Source organism: Calonectris borealis, chromosome 25, assembly GCF_964195595.1.
Source record: "Calonectris borealis chromosome 25, bCalBor7.hap1.2, whole genome shotgun sequence".
Lineage (NCBI taxonomy): Eukaryota > Metazoa > Chordata > Aves > Procellariiformes > Procellariidae > Calonectris > Calonectris borealis.
In genome coordinates, this window is record NC_134336.1 from 3,370,775 (window position 1) to 3,392,015 (window position 21,241).

The window sequence follows — 21,241 nt, forward strand, 5'->3', positions numbered from 1 at the left end:
AAAGCTGTTCTTGCTTTTCAAAGGCCATGATTACCTTCTGAACATCTGCGCTGACAATAGCTGAGTGGCAGCATAATTCTCCATCAGCTCTGCCTCCGCTTTCTCCTCCTCCATGTTCTTTATTTTAAAGCACACTCATTGCAAAGCCCTTCGATGCCTGATGAAGGAAAAAGCTCAGAAAACAGGCAACAGAAACAAAAACTCAGGCGTGCAGCAAACCAACGACAAGACATCACAGACCCAACTGCACAAACCTCCCCCTTCCCTCCCTCCATGGCCTTGGCCCATGTCTTTCCATGACCCATTGGCTCCTTGGCCGCAATGCCAACACTGGTCCCCAAGAGCGAGTCATGGGCTCGGGGTGGTCTTTGCATGAACATCAGAGCCAGCTCTTGGCTTTGGCATGGACATCCTGATCTCTCAGGGCTGGTTGGGCCCACCTGGACTTTCACTGGTCCAACATGAGCCTTATCCGTGCTGGAGTTTGACTTTTTTTCCTCCAGGCATCTGGTGGAAGAACATGCAGGATTCGGGATGGGCATGGAGAAGGCATCCCAGCAAACAAGGCTGCATGAGAACGCTCTCTGCCAAGGGTCATCTGTCCCTCAAACAAACATCCAGAGCAGAGATGCTGCCCTGGGGCCGATGGACATTCCTTGGCTATATTTGGTGACGGATGGAGAATTTGTTGCTTCCCCCTAACCCATCTGTTCTCCTGATTGGCGGGGAGGAGCCAACACCAGAACTGCAGTGTCGCTATTCGGATAAACCCGGTACTTCAGCAGCAATAAATCTCCTCTAAAAAGCTTTTGCTGCCTCCCACCTGTTGGCTGGGAGAAGATCAAATTGACAAGAGTCGTCTGCCAAATTGTATTTTTACCCAGGACTCCATCATGAGTCCAGGTTACAATAAGAGCCTGTTCACGAAGCAGAGGGAGGTAGCTGTATCACAGCACATCTTTCAACTCTGGAATCCCACCTCTCCCAGAAGTCTCCAGTTCCCAGGTAGCTGCTTTTATTACATTTTCTGAATTCCCTTAAATCCCAAAAGGCCCTTTTTTCTTCTCATCACCCCCACCCCTTCACCATAAAACCTGGGAGGTCCCAAACAGGGACCCCAAACTCTCTTGCTGGCTGCACCAGGGAGCCAAAATACCCATTGTGAGGATGGCAACAGAGAGCGCCGGGCTGGGACCAACACAGTTTATTACAGAAAAACACCCAGAGGGATTTCATTAACATGGCAGTCCATTCACAAGAAAAACCGCTGGAGGACAATGAAGTGAAACCCACAGCAACAACACACAGCGGGAAAGTCCAGTCGTCGGCCAGCACGGCACAAGAGGCACAACAGCACTGGCCCATCAGGGTGGGAGATGTGCCCAGCCCATGCAGCCCGTCCTGGGGACCGCATCGCTCCCCCAGCCCGAGGGCAGGTCACGGATGGGCACACTAGGAAAGTACACAGGCAGCAAATCCACGTCTGCCAGTTGTAGTGATGGAGGAGATAAAAACGTAAGAAGCCACGTGGGTAAAAGCAAATGGGGCAGCCATTGCAGGAATGGAAAATCCTCCCTGCACAGGAAGGACTCAGGAGGTGCGAAGGGAGGTCTACCTCACTTGGGGCCCGTTTCCCGAGCCCGATGTCTCCCAGCGAGCCCCTAAGCTGCGCTGGCAGCAGGAGGACCCTAAGCAGAGTCACTAAAACTCCTGCCTGCACTGTGCCCCTGCCCCACAGCTTGCACCCAGCTCCCCGTGCACCTCAGGGCCTGGAAAGGCAGCAGTGAAAGCTGCTGAGATCCAGGGCCCTGCCCCAAAACCACAACATGTTGCTTCCCTGGAGCTAACAGCACCTTCCGACAGGGCATCTCCCCCTGCACACCCCTCACCCGAAGCACGCGTCCCCACGGCACCCGGTGCAAGCACCCATCCCCAGTGGCTGTGCTTGCACCCTGTATCCGATCCCACCAGCACCCTGCCCTGGCTAGGGGGTCCTAAGGGCTTGCTGACAACCCTGTTCCTCTTGCAATGTCACCTCCCGGGCTGGCGGGAGGCGCAGCCCGTTTGCGAGCTGGGCTTGGCTGGGCTTCCATGATGCGATCTTCAGGAAACACCTTGGAAATGTTTACTGGGAGGCCAGGCTGTTCTCCCCCTCCCAGCTGCCAAAAAGGTCTCCGAGATACAGTTCAGATCCCAGTATCTGGGGTTCACATTAACAAGACGAGACCTTTTTATAGACCTGTATATTAATAGATGTGTTACTGAGATACTCATTTCTTTCAAGACTTTTTTTGTTTGTCTGGATTTTAGACCTTCCCCTAAGGTGCTTGTCACCCCGATGTGACAAGTAACAGTCTGTCAAAGCAAAACAGTTCAGGGGGGAAAAAAGTGCAATTTGCTTTTCACTGCTAGAGCAGGATTTAGTGCAATGAGAAAACAGTCTCCCGAGCCACCGAAGGCATCACTAGCTTGTTTATATATTTGTCAAAAGTGCGATAACTCCAGCTCAAGCCTCGCTGTCGGGAAAGGCTGAGCTGCTTTAGCTGAACCCCCCCTGCAAAGTCGAGCCGGAGGCAGACACATACCTCGGAAGACTTCAGCCCATGGAGTTGGTGTTTGTAGAAAACTACTATCTGATAACACTGGGCATCCTTTGTGCCCAAGCGTGGGGTGTACTGCCTAAAAAAGAAAAGGAAAAAAAAAAAACAAAACACAAGAAAGAAGTGATCTTTACATTTTTCTCCTGAGAGTTTCCCTTGGGACAGGGCTTTGTACAGAAATGTCAGTTTGATTTTCACACCGATTTTGGAGCAGCTCTCCAATTGATTTCTCTTCCTGTTTTTCAGTTGGAGATTTGGTTCTCTCTCACAGCATCACTAGCAGAGGTGTCTATTTTAGGAAACACCAGAGGTTTTAAGAAGCTGAGGAGAAAAAGATTATCAACTCATATGGGCTCAGCCTAGAAAGGGGGAAAAAAATCCTTTAATTAAAACCCCCAGGCTGAAATTCTCTGCAGATTTACCTAAATGGGCTTCAAATGATGTCCCTAATATATTAGGGCCTGCTTTTAACTTAATTCAAGCCCTAGGCATGTGTCTGCGGACCCTGGATGGCTCACACAAGAGCTGGGCTTTGGATGCCTCGCTGAGATTATTATTTTTAAGTGCTAACTCATGCAACTGTGAAACCCAAATTTAAAAACCTGGGCCAACAACACACTAGCCCAAAGCTCCAAGCAGGAAACAGGATTTTTTTTTTTTTTTCATATAAGTGTTTGTTTCTATTTTTCCAAATTTTAGCGCATGAAAGGAAAGCTGTTCAGCTGACAAAATCTTGGTGAAAGGACAAAGACATGAAAGATTTCTGGTTGGGGAGCAGGGGCTGGGTCTGTGAAGGAACAATATTATGGTTTAATTTTAGTTAAAAGGGACAACATTTTGTTTCAAAGTTGCAAGAAGGGTTTTTGTGTGCTCCCAACTTTCCACTTCAACAGTTCAGCCTGAACATTCGCTTTGTAAATCAAAGGCTTTGGGAATTACCTGGGGTTTTAAAGAAACGCCAATAGGTTAAACCTGCCTGGCACAAACAGTCCACAAAAGGCGAGAACCATCCTCGAGGGATTTTGCCTGAAGCAAGTGCAGAGCGCGGACGAACAGGGAAACGGCTCGTGGGGCTGCCCGGCACAGGGAATCCTCCGGCCCCACGAGAAACGGGGACAACGCCACAACATTGCAACGAATACAGAGGCGAAAGGAAGCCTTTCGTCAGCCCCCTCCTCCATCCATGCCCCCGACAAGGCTCCCGCTGGGGAACAACCTCGCGCTCGCCAGGGCTAATGCTCCCTGCCTTGCAGACCACAACCCAGGTCAGAGCGTGGTGCACGGGGTGAAGTCTGCGCCGCACGCCGGGGGCCGCGGGACCAGCCAGCTCCCCTACTTGCTGTTCGGGGTTTGCTTCTCCTGCGCCGGCCGCTTGTGCTTCTGGGCGATGCCGTAGGGGACGTGGGCAGCGACAGTGCCCATCTCCTTGGCTCCCTCCACGTGGAACATCTGGTCATCGAAGAAGATGTGAGGACGGATCTTCTTCAGCAGCGGCCCCTTGGGAGCCCCGGCCAGGAACAAAGCCTCATCCGTCTCCAGGCCCCAGCTGCGCAGAGTCTTTAGGGCCCGGGCTCCCGAGCTGGCCGCGCTCCTGGCAGTGACCAGGTAGGTGCGAATGGGACACTCCATCCTCAGCCCCTTGGAATAGAACTTCTTCTGCAGCTTCCCCAGGGCCTCCAGGAAGCCCTTCAGGGGTCCCTGCCAAAGCAAGAAGAAACCATCACTTTGCAGACCTCCACGCTATCCCCTCCTCCAGGCACCCAGTCCCAGCAGAGCCAGACACGCTGGCTAACCCCTTCCCCCTGTCAGCCCCCCAAAACAACAGCGAAAGGCCAGCCGCAGCCATCCCGTGGGCCAGCAGTACCAGGCTGCTGACCCACCCCATCTCACTTTCAACGTGCCGACCCCTGGCTTGTTCCCAGGGGCGAGAGCATCCCTGGGGGCTGTCTCTCTCCCAGAGGCTTTTTCTGGCTGCACCCCAGCACTACCTGTGCCAGAGGCTTGTTCTCGTGAGCCTTTTCGTGCTCAAAGAACATGTCCAAGCCGTGAGCCTTCACGATCTGCTCCGACTCATCAGAGAAAAGCACGGCGTCACCATCAAACGCCACCCGCAGCTGGTTCTCTGACACCTCCAGGTCTTTGCTGGGGCTGAAGATGGTGGCTGCAGCGATCCCTGTGGAGGTAAAGCGTGAGGCAAGAGGTGGCAGTTACCCAAGGACCCGGCCTTGTGGCTTATCTGTTGAGGAGCAGAGCAAAACACGACAGGCTGGAAGCAAACACTGCAAGGAAATGCACGCACCCAGTAGTGCCTGCAGCTTGGCCCCAAGACCTTTTACAGCAAAAACAAATCCCCAGATGACAAACCTCCCTTTGCATACAAGAATTAATGGGGAAAAACAGTGCCTTTGCCTTGGAAGAGCTGTGGAGCTCAAGGAAAGCCTTATTTCTATAGAAACTAGAGGCTCTTTGGAGCATCAAGGATGGGATGCGGGACAAGGCAGACCCTCGCTGCACATCTACGTAGGGACAGGGACATTGGAGCTATGGCTCCTGCCACAAACCCCCTGAGGGCTCCAGGCTCCCCCCGCTGCCCCCCCCAAGCTGGACCCCAGACTCACCCTCTTCAATGGCCCCACTCACTTTCTCGGCGTCAGAGGAGAGGTAGAGGTTGGTGTGATAGGCCTTGAGGTAACAGATGGGGCTGTTCCCTCCCGTCATGCAGAACCTCTCGATGAACAGACCTGAGGGCAGATGGACCCCGGGGTGAGCCTGATTGCCCCCCGAACAAGCCTTGACACTACTCCCCTTCCAAGAGTCAGGCAGGATGGCGGCTAATTTTGGTACTGCTGTTCAACAGCGTGGCCGGCAGCCAGAGCATCCTCACCACCAGCCAACTTCCACTCAAAGCCCAGGAAATTTGGGAGAAGTGGGCTCAGCATGTGGTTTGGAGGAACCGACAGGAGAAAGCATCTCCTTATCTTGCTGCCAAGCAGTAACACTCTGCCCAAAAGCCGTCAGCACCCGCGTGAAGGACAGCTTTGCTCTCAGCTTACCATAGTGGTTGATGCTGTTGATCAAGCGAACCCCAACCTGGGCATGGTTGTTGGTCATGAGGACGATGTCGAAGAGCTCCTCGCTGTCGGGGTAGAGCTCACGCAGCTGCGTGTTCACCGCTTCCAGCGCCTGCAGCACCCCAGGGCGAGGGGGGGGGGTGTCAGCAAGCCCCAGGCATGGCCCTGACCCCCTTCTCACTTCTGTTCACCAAAACCAGGGATCTGGCCCGAACCCAACTACACCCTGAGCCAAGCTGACATCAGCAAGCAGCTTTAGCTGGGAAAAAAAAGACTGTTTTGGGGGAAAAACACACAGCTACTCTTCAATTTTCAAACATAAAAGGTTTCAAGTTTTCATTAGCAGATGAGAATAAATTAGCTCAAAGTTACAGATAAGTGTTTTTCAATCAATCAGAAACGGAACAAGTCTCTCCCCACCAAGTGGATTAGTTTATTCATTGGGAACGGGCAAGAGATTGCTTCAGTGAGGGCCAGCACACAAAACTGCACTAAATCCAGTGGAACTGAGGCAGAAATTGGAAAATATTTTTAAAGTTTGAAATGCCTCATTTCAACATGTCAGAATTAGAAATTGGCCGACTCTGTAGCAAGGCTAAATTCAGCCAATTTAAAAGAATAAATAAATTGCAATAAAAAAAAAAAAAAGATATGAGAATTCCCAAAAGGGAAACTTTAAATATGATCCAAAGAGATGATTTCTTCAGTTCTTGGGCTCAGTTGCCAATTTGGAAAGTTCAGCGTTTCCTCAGTCCTGGAAGAAGCACATCACTTGCAGGAGGTTTATTTGACCTCTGTTTGCTCTGTGGCTACATCCCTTCTGCCACGCTGCTCGTTTCCCATCCCTTCCCCACGCAAGCACCCCCTAGCAGCCCCCTCTCCCCAAAACTTTTGGGTCAGGACCACAGTGCAGATTCAGCTTAGGCGGGTGGACGCTCACCTTGACGAAGGGGAAGGCAGCCCCAGGGAGGAAGGGCTCGTTCTCATGGTCCAGCTGGTATTTCACATAGGCCTCCACCCCTTGCTCGCTGTAAATCTTCTGCTCCTCCTCCATGCGGAAAAGCGCTCGTGACGACACCGCGATGGTGATGGCGTTCTCGGGCTTTGGCTGCAGGGAAAGGGAGAAAATGGGGAGGCAGCCCTTGCACCCAGCCCCGCTGCCCGAGAAGGCATCTGTTAACTTTCAACGTGAAAGGCCACGGGGTGGGCGACACCTCCATAGCGAATTTGGAGAACAACGGGGCAACCCTGCAACCCTGATCTTCCAATGCTTCAGCAGATGAAGCCCTGATGCACCGTCCCCACGCATTCAGGATACCCGAGAGCCTTTTTCTGCTGCTCGCACCATGCCCAAGCCCTCCCACTGCAAACAGGCTCCCAGGACCCATCCAGACCCAACGTGCTACCCCAGGAGAACCACTCAACCCCATGCAGAAGGAATTTGTGTGGTTTTTTCCCCCCCAGCCAGAAAAAACCACACACTGCGGCTCGGCCAGATCCGCACTCCCACGATGCTGTCCAGATGTGACAAACAACCCGTGCCAGCTCAGCTTATAAAAACACTTGATATAGTTATTGTGGGCGGAAACATGACAAACAGGTGGTGCAAGCAATGATTTATGAGTCATTATTATTAACGTTCGAGGGCTTGATCCAAAATCCACTGAAGTCAACAAGGGGCCTCTAGTGGGACTTGGCAGCGAGAGAGGGGACACCAGGAAAGTCAATCTCATCTTGACCCCCACCCGTCCTCCCTCTCCCCTTGGAGGGCAGAAGGGTGCTAAACCGCATCACTCACTTGCAAGCATGAAGGCAAATGCATTACTGGTGGCCAACAAGAAACCCTCGCTCCCAGAACAGCAAAGCCTAAGGAGGGACAGTGGCGCGGGCAGCCCTGTCCCCAGCAGACTCTGCCTGCAGCGAGTCCTGGGAGCAGGACAGGGCTTGGGGGCTCACGCGGGGGATGCTCCCCGGGAGCTGGGAGCAGCCCCAGCCCACGCACTCTCCGGCTGAGCTGAGGGATGCATCTCGGCAGGGAGCCTGTGAAATCCAGGCCGTCAGCACTTCAGAAACACCTCACCCTCAGCTCCTCTGTGATTTCCAGGATCCACTGTAGCACGTTGCCCTGTGAGTAATCCTCTGGCAATGCCGATTGCCCAGGGGTAGGAGGGCACCTTGGCCAGCCGCTCCGCACACCCAGGTGCTCCAAAGTTCAAGCTCCCACCCTGCCCAGGGCTGAGCTTTACAGAAAGAGCAGCCTGGCAAGGACAAGCTACCCCATCCGCATCGGGGATCTTCACTCCCCACAGGGCTGGGCCTGCCCTGGGGCTTGCTCTGCCCCCAACCCGGCCCCGCTGATCCTGCCCAGCACGGAGACGCACCCAGGAATGAGGCAATGGCAGCCCCCATGCCATTCCCAGCACCGCACCCGCCCCGTAAGCAGTGCCCAGGGCCAGCCCTGCAGCGCGGTTGGTCCCAGACACCTCTCCAAGGCCGCATCAGTACCCAAAATCCCCAGCAAGCAGATTAAGCAGTGGGCGATTAGGACTAGACACAGATTAGCTCAGGCTGAGAACATTGCTGTGGCCAGAGGGATCCCTCTCCCACGGTGTCTGCAGAGAACTAAGGTCCCATTTGGAAGCGGCTCTTCTGAGAAAGCAGGTGAACGACCCCCAGGACACGCAGGATCACCCAGGTCCACGCAGAAGCTGATCAGTGACACCAGCATCGCTCCCACAAGTGAACCACAGCCAGCTCCCCATCTTACGTTTAGCTACCCAGTGGGTGTTAGCTATTAACTTGTCATGGGCCAAGTCTTGGCACTCCAACTCATTAATTACTAACTCTGGTGTCATGGGCCATTTATTAGCTGAAAATATTAATAACTATTAAAGGTCTTGGGACATCCGGCCATTAGCCTTGAGCAAGGAGTCCTGCCACTCCGTGCTGCTCCAGAGTCCCTGCAGCATGGGGTTATTTATCTGGGTACGTAGGAGAGCTGCCGGGCGTTTGCTCCCCGCTCCTGGTCCCCGACGGACCACAGGGCAGAGCATCCTCCACCGCCCGCCCCGCAGGAGGATCCCCAGCAGAGAAAGTAGGTCAGCAGCACGCACAGCACAGAGGCTTGTTCAAGGGGGTGAGATGCGTGTGCGGGGCCGTAAGCCGAGCCTAGCCGGGTGCCCAGCCTGAATTTGCATCTCTATCTCCCCCCCGGCACACACCTTGCACCCGGCGGGTGCCAAGAGCACAGGCACCTTGCGCAACGGCAACAGGCTGCTCGAGGTCCCTTCCCTGCCATTTAAAGGCACCAGCCTCCAGGAGGTTAATTTAAGAGGTAATAAACACAGCAATAAAAATAACCGTAAGCTTGGGGCCTAACTCTGCCCCAGCGTGGGCTGCTGGAGCCCCAGCTGCCTGCGGGCGGGAAGCCCGGCCTCCGGGAATGGGACCTGCCGGATCCTGTTCACTCTTGCCAAGGAAGATTTGCACCTTTGGAGCACCTTCTGCAGGAAAGTCTCACCCGGGCGCTAACAGAGCTCCCAGCTCCGGCTGGGCTGGAACAGCCCTGCTGTTCTCTGGGAAACGCTGACATTTAATAAATAAGGCAATTCTGCTCTGCGAGGAGGGAGCTGCATTTTGACATTTCTTTGACGTGGAGGTTTCATTTGGAAGCCTTCCCTCCTCGGGGTTGTTTGGATGCTTCTCCATCCCCACTAGTACTGCAGATGATCATTACTACATTCAAAAATGGGCTTTAAAAAGTCACAGCCACAGCACCTCAAATCCTCCATCAGAGTGCTCCGAACAACCCAACAACTCCCACTTTGCCTTGAAACATCACAGTTTTGGGGGAAAACACCCTTGATTTTTAATAGCAAGCGTGTGCACGGGAGAGGTCCTACTCACAGTCCTCCTTGGGATGCATTTAGTCCCACGAGCTGTCACGGAGCCTGCACAGCACCCCATCCCAACACAGCCTCCTGCTCCGGCTGCCCCCGCCCCGGCGGGTTTGGGCACTCTGGGTGACAAACCCTGTTTTACCCTCAGAGCAGCATCCAAAGTCAGCCAAGGTCGATTAAAACTCATCACCCAACACAAGCCCAGGAAGCAGCTGTGGGGCTCTGCGCAACTGAATCCAACCGAATTTGCTATCTGGGGATTCATGGTGAGCTCCTCTCCCTTCCTCGCTTCCCACGGGAAGGTCAGATCCAGCCCCATCCTGAACTTCAAGCAAGAGATTAATGATGTGTTTAACAGACGTGCGAGCAAGGCAGCATGGGGGAAGGTCTCATCCCAACCCTGGGTCCATCTCCAGGCTCATCCGGACAGGAGGGACGAGCAGGGACACGTCCTGACAGCCCAGCCCTCTGAAGAGGAACATCAGCCCTCGGCACAGCCTCCGGGTGGTCCACGAGGTCCAAACCCCATCTCAGAAGCATAAGTGACCTTTCCAGCAGGCTCTGGCTCCATAAAGTGCAAAACCCACCCCGGACGCAGACACCCCAGTTGTGGGGTAAAGACGTATTTCAGTGACTGGAAATGGCACATTTTCCTCTGCAGACCCAACAGCTGGCAGCCCTCTAAATCGCCCTTCTGATCAGACGTAAATCCTAAGCAGCCCCCCAAGGATTAGAGGCAGCATTTGGAAATCCCACACGCTCCCGGGATGTGCAGCGGGGCTGTGCCCTCCCACCCGTGAGAGCCACAGGTGCCCACGGTGGCACCCAACAGCAGTGGCTTCACTGCCACCCCCGGAGGCCATCACTGGCTGGCTCTGAGGCAGGAGCCACAGTGGGGACCCCATTCTGCACCCCTCGATCCTTTTGCATTGCCTGGGGCTGAATCTGCTGGACCTACCTCGATCCTAAAAACCTGGAGGAATTCTGGCAGGTCCAGGCACTTTCCTGGATGCTGCAGAAGATCAAATCCTTGTGGCCAAATTCAAAATTTGGAGGTGAATTTTGGTGAGAGATTTGGTCACAGAAAGGGAAGAGGAAGGGCTTGCTCTGGGGTCAAGCATGGTCCCCACCCCAGCTAAAGCATCCCAAAAATGAGGCACCCTGGAGAGCCGGATGGGTGCCCATGGGTGCAGGGGACTGGCAGAGCAGGGAACGAGCAGGGCGCCCAGAGGAGTGGAGCCAGCAGAAGGCCAGCTCCCACCGACCCAGCCTCTCCGCCCCGCGCGGCGTCACTGGAGAGGCTGGGGAACATTTTCCGCATTGCTGAAGAGTGACAAGTCTCATCGCTGACCTCCGCAGCTGGCAGGAGCGAGGCCGGAGCAGGTGTGGGAGCGGGGGCGTGGGAAGAGCAGAGACCCCTGCGAAGCAGGAAGCCCCGTGGGCTGCAGGGACACCCTCTTAACCCATTTTCCAGCCAGGAATGGGCTCGCCAAAAACGCTCCCCAAAAATCACCCTGCTTCCTGCCCTCTTACAGCCCATCTCCAGGAGGGAGCAGCCCCCACAGCTCACGCCTGCTCCCCCACCGGTACCTGCTCCGGCTGGCAGAGACGTTCGGCCGAGAGGACGGACAGACCCGGCACCCACAAGGGCGCAGACGGACGACAGCGAACTCCATTTCCCGCGTGCACGAGGGAGCCCTGGGCGGCCGCGAGCCCCCTGCTTGGGATCAGATTAAAGTTCAGGGCAATGGCCGAGATGTTTTTGAGTTTTCCAAACGCATTATTTATAATGCATAAAAGCTCTCTGCAGCCATCCGTCATGGGTGTGACAGCTGCCTGGCAGGGCAGGGCAGCCCAGCTGGGTGCGAGGGCAGCCGAGCTGCCTGGTCGTGGGCACGGGGCCCCCAGCCGCCCCCGACGGAGGGGCACAGGGCTGGGCAGGCACCGCGGGCACCGGCCCCAGCCCCACACGGGTGGATGGCACAGCCTAACTTCAGGGATCTTGGCTCTGCTGCTGGTTTGCTGTGCAAGCAAACCACATCACTGCCCTGTGCCTCAGTTTCCCCAGCTGTACAGCAGAGACGGGTGTGCTGGTTATGGAGCTTGCTGCAAGGAGAGGAAGAGGAGGAGCCTGGGCTGACATCCGCAGGAGGCTGAAAGCATGGCACAAAGATAACCAGCTGCATCCCACCACCAAGCCAGGCTGTCCCTCTCCTCCGGGAAGAGCGAAGGCAGCAGCACTGCCAGTTGGCAGCCGGTACAGGACGGGGGGTTGCAGCCAGGTCCCCAGAGGGGAAAGCACAGGGGCTGCTCCAAGTCGGGGTCCACAGAGCGGGAGCTTCGCCGTCTCCCCTCGCCGGAGAGGTCACATGCAGAGCTTTGCCACGAAAGGTGCCGGCTGCCACCAGGCTCCCGACCTCACCGTGGGCAGCACCTCTGCTGGAGCCCCACGCTTCAGGGGGACCCGCAGCCCTGAGGATGGCTATGGCCGGGTGGGCTCGCGGGCTGTGGGGCCAGGGCCAGCCCGCCCCCGGGCACAGCCTCCAGCCCTGCCAGGCTGCCGCAGCTATTCTGAGATCCAGCAGCACTTCCAGGCACTCCCATCTTTAAACCCGGCAGGCTCAGCCCTGGTTAGATAACGCAGGCCTTCCCTCTAATCTTCCGGAGCAGGCGAGCCTGGCAGGGGCGGTTACAGCCCTGCGACACCCCGCTGCCCCGGGCAGGGATTTGGCCCCCCGGGGCTGTCCCCCTGCTCCACCACAGCCACCCCTCCTGTCCCTGGCAGGGCCTCCCGCCTTGGCGCTGGGGACAGGCAGCTCATGGGGCACGGAGCCGCTCTGCGAGGACACCTCAGCCCAGGAGGGACCCGGGAACACCCCAGGGACCTGCAGGAACCCAGGGAGACTGGGGGGATCTGGAGAGAACCCAGGCAACCAAGGGCAACCCAGGGATGCCATGGAGGGGTGGGGGCACCCGGAGAGACCCAGGGCTTCCCCAAGGACCTGGACGGAAATGGGGGTCAAATTAAAACCAGAGACGCCCAGGGGTGCCCCAGAGCACCTGGAGGAGATGGGGCACCCAGAGACACCCAGGGGGTTCCACGGGGTGACCCAGAGAAGATGAAGCACCCAGGAGGACCCCAGGAACCTGTAGGAGATGGGGCACCTGGAGAGACCGAGGGGGAGCTGGAGGAGATGGGACATGCAGGGGGAGGCACCCAGAGGAGATGGGGCACCCGGGGGCACCCAGAGGGCCTGGTTCCCCTCCGGGGTGGGGGGCACTGCCCGGCTCGGCACCTCGGGAGCTCTCACCGATTTGGGCTTCTTCTTGGGGGCGAGGTTGTCGTAGAAAGCCTTGGCCTCCTCCCAGGGCCGGCCCGCCGCCCCGGCGGTGCCCGGAGGCTCCATAGCGCGGCGGCTCCGGGGCACCGGCGGCTCCGGGGCACCGGCGGCTCCGGGGCACCGGCGGCTCCGGGGCACCGGCGGCTCCGGCGGCTCCGGGCGCTGCTGCGGCTGCGGCGGCTGCTGGTCCGTGCGCGGCGGCAGCGGGTCCGCACGTACCGGGAGCTCCCGCAGCCGCTGCCGGGCCGGCGGAGCGCGCTTTATAAGGCATCCCATGAAGCTCCGGGGTTTCAGCCCACCGGGACACGGCTTAACCTCTTCGGGACCGAGGCCGCCCCGCCGCCGCACGCCTCCCAACAACCCCCCCCAAATACCGGGGTGCTGGGGGGGGATGGAGGCGACAGAGCCCCGCAGCCGCCCCAGGGCAGAGTCAGCCCCGGGGAGCGAAGGGAAGGGGCTGGGGGAGAAAGGTGCCATCAGCAGAGAGCCTGGGAGCACACGGGAGCAGGAGGTGACAGGGACCCATGGGAGACACCGGCTCGCTCTCGGCCCAAGAGCATCGAGGGTGGTTGGGGTTCGCCCATCCTGTAAAGCACAGAGTGGCACCGGTGCCAGGGGACCGGGTGGCTGGAAGGGCACACGGGTGGTCCGCACGGGGAGCTGGAGGGGAAGGAGCAGCCACGGCAGTTTTGGCTGCACGGTGGGCGACAGGCGTGCTCGCGCTCTGCTCCGTGCTGAGGTGTGCTCGTTAATGGAGTGAGCGCGGATATTAATTAAGGCTCGTCACTCAATGTTCTCCCACGAGTGCTGGTGGGATTGAGGCCAGCCACAGAGCTGTGCGTAGAGCCCAGCTTTCAGCTCAGCCTGAAAACTGCAGCATGACCAGCAGACCCCCACAGCCCAGAGACCCTCAGGGAGCAGGGACCATGCCCCAGAGACCAAAACTCCGCAGCTAGGAAGGGCCAAGTGATGGAGGATCCCACCTCATCTCACCTGGCACAGGGCTGCGCCTGGGAGGAGGTGACAGAACCCCAGCACCAAGGCCAGCAGAAGGGTTTTGCCCAAAGCTCTGTGCCAGCAGCTGAACACCAACCCTCCCTACAGACCACAGCTTCGGGGACACCCATGTCCCTGCCCATGAGACTGATCAAACACAACCTTGCTTGCTCTGAGGTTCAACTGGGAGAGCAGAGCCAGGGGGAAGCCGGGTGCTGATGAACAGTGCTGGCTCCAGGGCTCACCCAGCTGCCTGGATCCCAAATCCTTTGGGATGCCCTTCTGGGAGTTTAACATCATTTCAGCCTCATCAAAGACTCCCTTTCCCCAGGGCCTTTACAGGTTCCCCCTGGGAAATACCTGAGCTTTCTTTGGGGTGGCCCCAAGGGAAGTAGGAACTTCGAGGGCCCTGGGATCACCCAGGCTATTCTGAGTCCCTTCTTGAGCTTGAGTTACTGCCCTTTCAGACAGCCCTGGCACGTCCCCCAGCTCCCACACAGTGGGGATGACCTGCCCCGTCCCTCCTTCCACAGGCTCGGCTGAGCTGCAAACACACACGCTCCCGGACAGCCCAGGTGAGCACAGCAGCACGACCCAAGGTGCACAGAGCTCTCCCTCAGCAGCACTCCTAAAAATATACACACACTGCCATGGTTTTGGCATCCTCCCTTCTCTGTGCTCAGGTGCTGGCTGCTGCAGGACAGACTAAATGCTGGTGATTTGCGGGGTGGAAGCAGAGCCACGCACCTCCCCGCACGCTGGAGCCAGGCAGGATGGGGTGAGCGGCACCGCGCAGCCGGGCTCACAGCCAGGAGCCAGCACTGCTGCCCAGGAGCCAGCCCTGCCTGATTAACTACAGAGAAGTATTTAGGGTTGGGGAGAGCTCCTTAGCAACAGCCACTGTCTCTGCAGGCTGCTGATGGAGAAGAAAGGCCAGAGGAAAATATGTGCAGGGAAGATGGGGGTGGAGAAGAGGAGGCTGAGAAGAAGCACAAAGACATAGTGATAGCAGGTCCTAGTTGCTGATGGTGCTGGGATGGGGCCCAGGACAAAGCCACCAGGTCCTCTGGCTACGCCCAGCTCTGAATGAAGGGAACAGCCAGGGTCCAGGCTCCCGGTTGACAAAGACGTATTTCCAGCACAGACCAGGGATGTCTGGTCCTATCCCCTCCAAGAGGTAACATTCCTTCCCCAAAGCTACCTGCATGGCTGAAGAGTTACACTTTCACCCATCCTCAAGGCTTCCCAGGCTGAACCCCACCGTGCTGTCCCCAAGGGCTTCTCCATCCCTTGGAGTGTCACAGGCTCAGATGAGACCCATAAACGATGCTCAGGAGTGCAGTGTAGTCATCTCACTCTCCCCAGAGCAGCAGCAGCCAGCTGCCCCCCAATAAGCCATGCGGGGGGAACACCACACGTGGGGGACAGTTTATTTTTCCATTAAAAAAATAGATAACAACTTCACCATCTCCTAACAGATATTACAGCCATCAACACCACAACGTGCAGACTAAATACCGATCTGTAACAATATTCCTGTCCTGGGGCAGGAGGGACAGAGGCAGCAGGCTGGGATGGGGGGAGGAAGGAGACAGACATGTTTCTTGTGGCCTCAGAGCCTTGCCAGGAGGCTCAGCAGGTACAGGACCATCCACACCTCTCCACAGCCCCAATCCAGGACCCACCGGTTCCCACAGTAGTACCACACACCAGGAGCAGCACCAGGACATGCCTTCAGCACCCACGCTCCTGTCCTTGCCCCAGGGCAGCCCACAGAGGAATCGGGCAGCTCCTGCCTTCAATTTGGGACCCCAGGCATCATCTCAATATCCAGGAAGGCCAGAAACTCCACAGAGCATCCGAGATGCTGCCAGGGCAGTTGTGGAGGTCACCCACTTGCTCTGCCAGCTTACACAAGGTGATGGGGTGGAAAGTGGCTTCTGGGATCAGACACTGGCCACATCCTCGGACACTTCTGCTCTCCCCTAAAGTCCCCTGACCAACCCTGGCTGTTCCCAGCAGCAAAAGCAGAGGTGAAAAAGCTAAAGCTGGGCAGAGGAAGCCAAGGCAGCGAGCCCTCAGGGAGGGTGCAGCACCCTGCCCGAGCTCCCCAGCACCCTGAGGCCAGCCCTGGCCCCTCCGGGCAGCCTTGCAGGGAATTACCAGTGAAGGAGAGACCAGGGCCAGGATCTGGGACTTTTCAGCCTCTCTGGAGGCATCACAAGCAATGAGGTGGGGATCAGCAGAAAGGGGAAAGAGCTGGTTTCAGTTAGGATCAGGGAATGGGCCAGGCGGAGCAGTGGGGGAAAGCAGAGAGAAAGCAGCAGGGACGTGGGAACAGTTGGTCCTGGGGAGCCAGGACGCTCGCCACTGACTGCGGGGAGTCCAGCTCCAGGATGGGAGAGGGTTGATTTGGGGGTAACCTCAAGCCGGCAATACCCAGAGCAGGCTTACCCACTGAGGGAGAGCCCATGGACTGTGGGCTGCCCAGGAGGCAGCCGGGAGCAGAGGCAGATGGGTGGCAGGAAGGATGGAGCGTGGCTCACGCCTGGGGCCAAGCAGGCACAGGGGGAACTCAGCAGAAAACGGGGATGGAAACCATCACGGGGAGCAGAGGTTGGCTGCAGCCAGTCCAGCGATGAGCCCCCAGGGCTCTATTTCTGCATGTCGCACTGCAGGAGGAGGACGATGGAGGGGTCGCTCTTCGCTGCCTCCTTGAATTCCTCCAGGGAGATCTGGTCGTCCTTGTCCTTGTCCATCTTTGTGAAGATCTTGTCAACACGTTGCTGGGGCGTCAGCCCGTCTTGGTTCATCCTCATCATGATCACAGTCCCCACCATCTTGTAAATGGCCTGGGCAAGAAGAGAAGCAAAGTACCAGAGTGGGAATGTTGGATGGGCAGAAGGTCCCAGGACAAGGCAGGGGACAGGATTGCAGTTCTGCTGGGACCCAGTTAGCTGCTGACACAAGCTATGCTGCTCCGCACCTACAATCAGGTGCACACCAGCTACCTTTCAGACAAGGCTCTGGGCAGGAAAACTCATTCTTTGGTGCCAAAAGGGACACAGTAGCTGTGAAAAGCCTGGAAAACGCAAGCTACCCCTGCTGATTTTAAGCACCGGTACCTCAATGATCTCCAGCATCTCCAAGCGCGTTATCTTCCCATCCCCGTCCAGGTCATACATCTCAAAGGCCCAGTTGAGTTTCTGCTCAAAGGTGCCCCTGGAGGTGACAGACAGGGCACAGATGAACTCCCTGAAGTCGATGGTCCCGTCACCGTTCTTGTCGAAGGTGCGGAAAGCGTGCTGGGCAAACTTGGAGGCGTCTCCGTAGGGGAAGAACTGCAGGGAGGAGAGAAAAGAGAGATCGAAACAGGGAGGGGGAGCTCAGCGCGGAGGCTGCACCCAAAGAAGCACCCTTGCCCCAGCAGGAGCAGGGTGCTCCAGCCCCGCAGGCAGCGCTCGGGCCCCCGGCTGGAACCCACCTTGATGTAGAGCTGCTGGAACTCCTCCAGGTTGAGGATGCCGGTGGGACAGTCCTTGAGGAAGCCCTTGTACCACTGCTTCAGCTCCTGCTCGCTGAACTCCGTGCTCCTCACCAGGTCGTCCAGCATCTCCGGGGCCAGCTTGCTGCTGTGCTTGCCCATGGCTGCCCCTGGGAAGGAAAACACACGGCTCCTACACACCGGGCACGGGCAGAGCTGGTGCTCCCAGGCCCTCCTCCACCCTGGCAGCTGGCTGACCCTGCATGCCTCTTCTCCACGCTAGAGCTGATCCACCCAGCTGATGGGTGTCCGTGCACTGTCAAACGCTGCAACAGCAACTGTGGCACTGGGGAAAGGCTTGGTGCCCATGCTCAGCTGCAGCCCTTGCTGCTGGGGACGTGCAGGAGCTGGCCCTGGGGCAGCCCGCCAGTGCAGCCAGCGGCATCACCTTCAGTCCCCCCCATCTCCTAGGCTGGCTCCCTTTGGGCTGCAGAAAAACACTGAAAAAGCAACTGAAGACCCAGAACTCCTCACATGGCCTTTACCAGGCCATGATGTCCAGCTGCCCTCTGTAAGGATGGGACAAAGAAGAGGTAACACAAGCCTGCCATTAAAACAGGGAAAAACCTCACTGGCACCATCTGACTTGCAGTGTGGCTGGAGCCAGCCACAGCGATGCCCGACCCGCTCCTGGCCAGCCCTTGGAGAGGATGGGGTTCACAGCCAGGCACCCCTCTGCGGCGGGGCTGCCTGCAGCGCAGTGCACTGGAGCGCTAGCAAGCCTGCAGCTGCGTGGGCAGGACGCGGAGCTGCTCCGATACACGCCGTGCCCGCTCCCACGCAGCCTTGGCTGCCGGCGCCGCTCAGCCCGAGCAGCAGATGGTTTGCTGAGAGCTCCTGGAGCTTCTCTCTCCATAGAGAAAGTTGAGTAGAAGTTCACCTGGAGCCCGACCAAGCACCATCTCCCTTCCGAGCATCTGATTTCCTGGCCATGTGGGCTTGGGGGGCATGGAGGTACCCTGGGATGGGCACAAGCCTCCCCCCGCAGCGATGCAGGGCTCCTCGCGCTCCCAGCCAGCCCCGCTCCCAGCTAATCCCGCAGGCAGAGGCTGCTTCCTGCCCCATCATCCCACCAGCATCTGTCACCGTCTGCCGCAGCAGCGCTTAACCCACCGCCCCTCGGCAGCCAGAGCCGAGGAAATGTCCGGACGCCCACAGAGCACAACGCTTCCCCAGTGATCCCCAGCTCGGCTGCGGAGCTACATGAGCCCTCCTGGCACCGCAGCCTGGCTCTAACCCGCAGGGAATGATTAATCCCCACCACGTACCATGCCCGTGTCCTCCCGCATCTCCCACCAGCCGCGCTGGCAGGTGGATGGACCCTCTCACAGGGAACAGCAACGAGGACCTTTGCTAGAAGCACCACACCTTATCCTGCAAGCGAAGCCCTCAAAGAGGCCAAGACTCAGGAAGAGCATCCTTTGGTCCACAGACCTCGGTTCCCCTTTCTGAGCAGGACCCAGCACAGGCCATGCCAGGGCAGGGGACAGCAGGGACGGCTGCTGGGGCCACAGCCAGAAGGGCCGTCACACACTTGGTATGAACCACTCATCTCAAAGCACCGATACCATCATCGGTCACCAGCTGCTGGTCCCAAAACAGGACAGAGGGGGGTCCCCCCCCGCGGGCTGCACCCTGGGCAGCACAGGGCACCCAGCCTCCAGCACCACCCCGACGGATCAGCACCTTGGGGAGCAGGGAAGGGGCGCAGGGCCCGGTCCCAGGGGATGGATGGGGCGGCCGGGCTGGGGGCAGCAGCACTCGTGGGTGCGGGGGCTGCTCTGCCCACCCGGGGGGGGGGGGCAGCTCCGGGGCACCGGCCCAGCCACCCGCTGGAACCGGCTCCCGGGAACAGCGCGGCTGCTGGCACCTGCCCCGACGGCAGCTCCGCACCGGGGAACCGGGTCTCGGCGGGGGGGAACCGGCTCCCAGCCCCGGGAAGGGGGAGGGGGAGGGCGGCTCCGGCCCCGACGGCTCTTACCTGTCGTGCGGCGCGGGCAGGCGGCGGCTCGGCGGGGCCGGGCGGGGCACGGAGCCGGTGCCGGTACCGGAGGGGCCGCGGTCCAGCCCGCCAGCTCTGCCCGCGCCGCTCCCGCCCCTCTTGTAGCCGCGGGCCGCCCGCCCCCCCGGGCGGCAACCTTCGCCCATTGGCTGGGAGCGCTGTCAATCAACCGGGAGGGGCCGCGGGGGGGGTCGAGGTGGGATACTGGGGGGGTACTGGGATACTGGGAGGGCAAATGGCACTGGGGTGCTGGAGGATGCTGGAGGAGAAAGTGGAGGGGATGCTAAGGAGGATGCAGGGACTGGGATGCGGAGGGGGGGATGCTGGGACCGGGATGCAGAGGGGATGCTGGCAGTGGGATGCAGGGGGGATGCTGGCAGCGGGATGCAGGGGGGATGCTGGCAGCGGGATGCAGAGGGGATGCTGGCAGTGGGATGCAGAGGGGATGCTGGCAGTGGGATGCAGGGGGGATGCTGGCAGCGGGATGCAGGGGGGATGCTGGCAGCGGGATGCGGAAGGTGCTGTGTTCAGCACCAGGGATGCTGCCAGCTCTGCCTGCCCGGAGGTGCCTGCCTTGTCCCCTGTCTTGAGCAAAGCCCCCCTGCGCTCCCTGCCCCTGCCCCTCCTGCCACTCTCTGCTGCTGCTTCCCTACTTCCTCCTCCTCCTCACTCTGCACCTCTGGCTCCTGTATCTGGGGGTGGCTGATCCCAAAGCACCCCAAAATCCCCCTCCCTTGGTGTGCTTCAGGGCTGGCAGGGGCCAGCAGGGGCCGTGCTGCCTGCATCCCCCTGCCAGGCACCCAGCGCAGGGCCCCACGCTGCCTGCACTGAGGGGACACCAGGACACACCTCGGTCCTCCTTGCTTGGCAGAGCCGCAGCTGAAGCGCAGAGGGGAAAGGGCAGAGAAAACCGCACCAATCTCCAGAACCAAACGTGGAGTGTTTCCATGGCGATCACTGGTGGCTCTTCCCGGTGACCTTGGCCATCCCACTGTGATCCCAGTGCCACCCGGGCCTGTCTGCAGCAGCCCCTCTGCAGCTGGTGGCCACTGAACCTGGATGAAGTCTCCAGCCAGCCAGGGCTGGTCCCCATTCCAGTCCCCAACGGGGCTGTGGGGTGCCATGGGGTGCTCTGCCCTTCCCCATGGCTCAGCATCCCCCTGCCCAGCCCTGCTCTAGGGTGCACCCACCCTCGCTGCGGAGGTGGCTGCATGAAGCTGCAGAAACTGCCCCAGCCGGAGATGAGAGAGGGCTGGTTTACAAAAAGACACAAATATTTGCAGCTGTGTATACGCAGCAGGGCTGCGGGGATCCATCACCCGCCCACCCTGGGAGCAGGAGGGCTGGGACCCCCCCATGGCTGGATGTGGCATCCCTGCACCATGCCCCTGTCCGGGGCTGGATCCCCACCCAGAGTGGGGTGATTCAACCCCATGGCTTTCGGATCACTCCAACAGCCTCCGCTGGCGCTGGGCACGTGGCTCTGTCTGGCCCCAAAGCCTCTCCATGAGCCTCCCTGAGAGCGTGGGGGGATGAGCCCCCCTGAGCCAGCTGGGCAACCTGCTGCCGGTTCTTACATGCTTAAGTAGAGAAGACATCAATTAGCGCCACTGCAAACTGCCCGTGTGCAGGGTGCGCAGGGGGACTGAAAAATTAATGAGGGCTTAATTGAAGCAGCATGGCTGCCAGGGCTGAGACCGGCGCAGCTCGGCTCATGGGACAGGGTGTGCTGGAGGGGCAGGGGGCGGCTGGAAGAGGTGGGGGAGCGCCAGGCTGGGGCTGCGACAG

At 58.7% G+C, this 21,241-nt stretch overlaps 2 protein-coding genes across 2 annotated transcripts; both read right to left on the bottom strand.

Moving 5' to 3' along the window:
- Nucleotides 1-1,189: 1,189 nt before the first annotated feature.
- On the bottom strand, nucleotides 1,190-13,318 carry NT5C1A (5'-nucleotidase, cytosolic IA). The gene is made up of 6 exons (XM_075173345.1): nucleotides 12,882-13,318; nucleotides 6,612-6,779; nucleotides 5,654-5,783; nucleotides 5,219-5,341; nucleotides 4,589-4,773; nucleotides 1,190-4,298 (listed from the first exon to the last, which is right to left on the bottom strand). Exons 1-6 carry the CDS (start codon nucleotides 13,185-13,187, stop codon nucleotides 3,933-3,935), a joined length of 1,278 nt encoding a protein of 425 aa, XP_075029446.1. The 5' UTR covers nucleotides 13,188-13,318; the 3' UTR covers nucleotides 1,190-3,932.
- A 1,934-nt stretch (nucleotides 13,319-15,252) lies between these two features.
- HPCAL4 (hippocalcin like 4) lies at nucleotides 15,253-19,539 on the bottom strand. The gene is made up of 4 exons (XM_075173888.1): nucleotides 19,433-19,539; nucleotides 17,392-17,561; nucleotides 17,033-17,248; nucleotides 15,253-16,759 (listed from the first exon to the last, which is right to left on the bottom strand). The coding sequence occupies exons 2-4, from the start codon at nucleotides 17,551-17,553 to the stop codon at nucleotides 16,562-16,564; spliced, it is 576 nt and encodes a 191-aa protein (XP_075029989.1). The 5' UTR covers nucleotides 17,554-17,561; nucleotides 19,433-19,539; the 3' UTR covers nucleotides 15,253-16,561.
- Nucleotides 19,540-21,241: the final 1,702 nt, after the last annotated feature.

Bases quoted from the DNA above. Each gene is read 5' to 3' on its own strand.
- NT5C1A (XM_075173345.1), bottom strand. From the start codon at position 13,187: ATGGGATGCCTTATAAAGCGCGCTCCGCCGGCCCGGCAGCGGCTGCGG. The intron at 4,774-5,218 runs GTGAGTCTGGGG...TTACCTCCACAG, and splicing joins GAGTGGGGCCATTGAAGAGG to GGATCGCTGCAGCCACCATC. The intron at 4,299-4,588 runs GTAGTGCTGGGG...TTGCTTTGGCAG, and splicing joins AGAACAAGCCTCTGGCACAG to GGACCCCTGAAGGGCTTCCT.
- HPCAL4 (XM_075173888.1), bottom strand. From the start codon at position 17,553: ATGGGCAAGCACAGCAGCAAGCTGGCCCCGGAGATGCTGGACGACCTG. The intron at 17,249-17,391 runs GTGGGTTCCAGC...TCCTCCCTGCAG, and splicing joins TCCAGCAGCTCTACATCAAG to TTCTTCCCCTACGGAGACGC. The intron at 16,760-17,032 runs GTACCGGTGCTT...CTTCTTGCCCAG, and splicing joins AGATGCTGGAGATCATTGAG to GCCATTTACAAGATGGTGGG.